This window comes from Portunus trituberculatus, chromosome 25 (genome assembly GCF_017591435.1).
Source record: "Portunus trituberculatus isolate SZX2019 chromosome 25, ASM1759143v1, whole genome shotgun sequence".
Taxonomy (NCBI): Eukaryota; Metazoa; Arthropoda; class Malacostraca; order Decapoda; family Portunidae; genus Portunus; species Portunus trituberculatus.
The window spans coordinates 9,557,946-9,559,268 of NC_059279.1; the positions used below are offsets into that span (position 1 = coordinate 9,557,946).

Consider the following 1,323-nt stretch of genomic DNA (forward strand, 5'->3'; position numbering starts at 1 on the left):
ATAATCTCAATACTACACCTGGCAAGACTTGGTATCTCCAACAACATCCAGTACTAAATCTTAAGAAACCAGAAAAGATGAGTATAGTCTTTGATTGTGCAGCCACTTATAAGACGCTATCATTAAACAGTCAAGTGATGCAAGGACCCGACCTTAACAACAACTTGATGGGCGTCCTCCTCAGATTTCGACAAGAAAGGGTAGCTATAATGGCAGATATTGAAGCTATGTTCCACCAAGTGCTCGTGACTCCGGAACATAGAGACGCACTGAGATTTCTCTGGTGGAACAATGAACATATGTCAGGGCCTCCTGCTACGTACCGAATGAAGGTGCATCTGTTTGGGGGAGTGTGGAGCCCTTCATGTGCACCATTTGCTCTTCAACGAACATTCCAAGATCACGGAAAATGTCTTCATGAGGAGATCCAGAAGACGAGCTGCAATTTCTACGTCGACGATCTACTACACTCATAGAATCCCCGGGCAAGGCTACAATTGTCATTCATAGGCTCAGAAAGTTGTTAAACAAGGAAGGATTCAGGCTCACAAAATGGGAGTGAAGGAAATCCTGTTGGGCGACAAGTTGCCCACGGAACGAGCGCTGGGCATTCTGTGGGACCTGGAAGAGGACGAATTAGCGGTGCAAGTCCAAATACCAAAGAAACCAGAGACGAGGCGGAGTCTCCTAAGCATGATCAGCTCTATATATGACCCTTTGGGCTTTCTCGCCCCTAGTGTCATAAGAGCAAAGATGATCTTCCAGGAAGAGTGCAGACGCAGAACAGGATGGGATGAGAAATTAGCTGACAAAACGATGACAGCTTGGCGAAGGTGGCTAACTGACCTTCCCTATCTTACGCGCATACGCGTTCCACGATGTTATCGACACGAATCAACCGGTAGTACGACAGACGTACAACTGCACCACTTCAGCGACGCTTCTCAGCATGCCTATGGCGTGGTGTCATACCTGAGGATGACAAATGCAGAAGGAGCACATCAAATCTCTTTTGTGTGTGGTAAGGCCAAGCTGGCCCCTCTGAAACAACAGACCATACCCCGTCTTGAATTGTGTGCTGCAGTATTGGCCACAAGGGCAGACAAACAAATACGTAAAGAGCTTGACCAAAGAATCAATAGAACGACGTTCTGGACAGACAGCACAGCCGTCTTACAGTATATTAGAAATACTGAACGACGCTTTCACGTCTTTGTGGCCAACCGGATTTCGGCGATTCATGAAGAATCTAACCCAGAACAGTGGAGGCACGTGAGCTCGTCAATAAACCCAGCAGATGACGCCAGTCGTGGCCTGAATTGA

General features: G+C 47.3%; 1 protein-coding gene across 1 annotated transcript; it reads left to right on the top strand.

The window, feature by feature from the left end:
• The first annotated feature begins 552 nt into the window (after nt 1-552).
• Nucleotides 553-1,323, top strand: LOC123508647. The gene has a single exon (XM_045262491.1). It carries the CDS (start codon nt 553-555, stop codon nt 1,321-1,323), a length of 771 nt encoding a protein of 256 aa, XP_045118426.1.

What these genes read in the sequence shown, in the direction of transcription:
- LOC123508647 (XM_045262491.1), top strand. Translation starts at nt 553, where the DNA reads ATGGGAGTGAAGGAAATCCTGTTGGGCGACAAGTTGCCCACGGAACGA.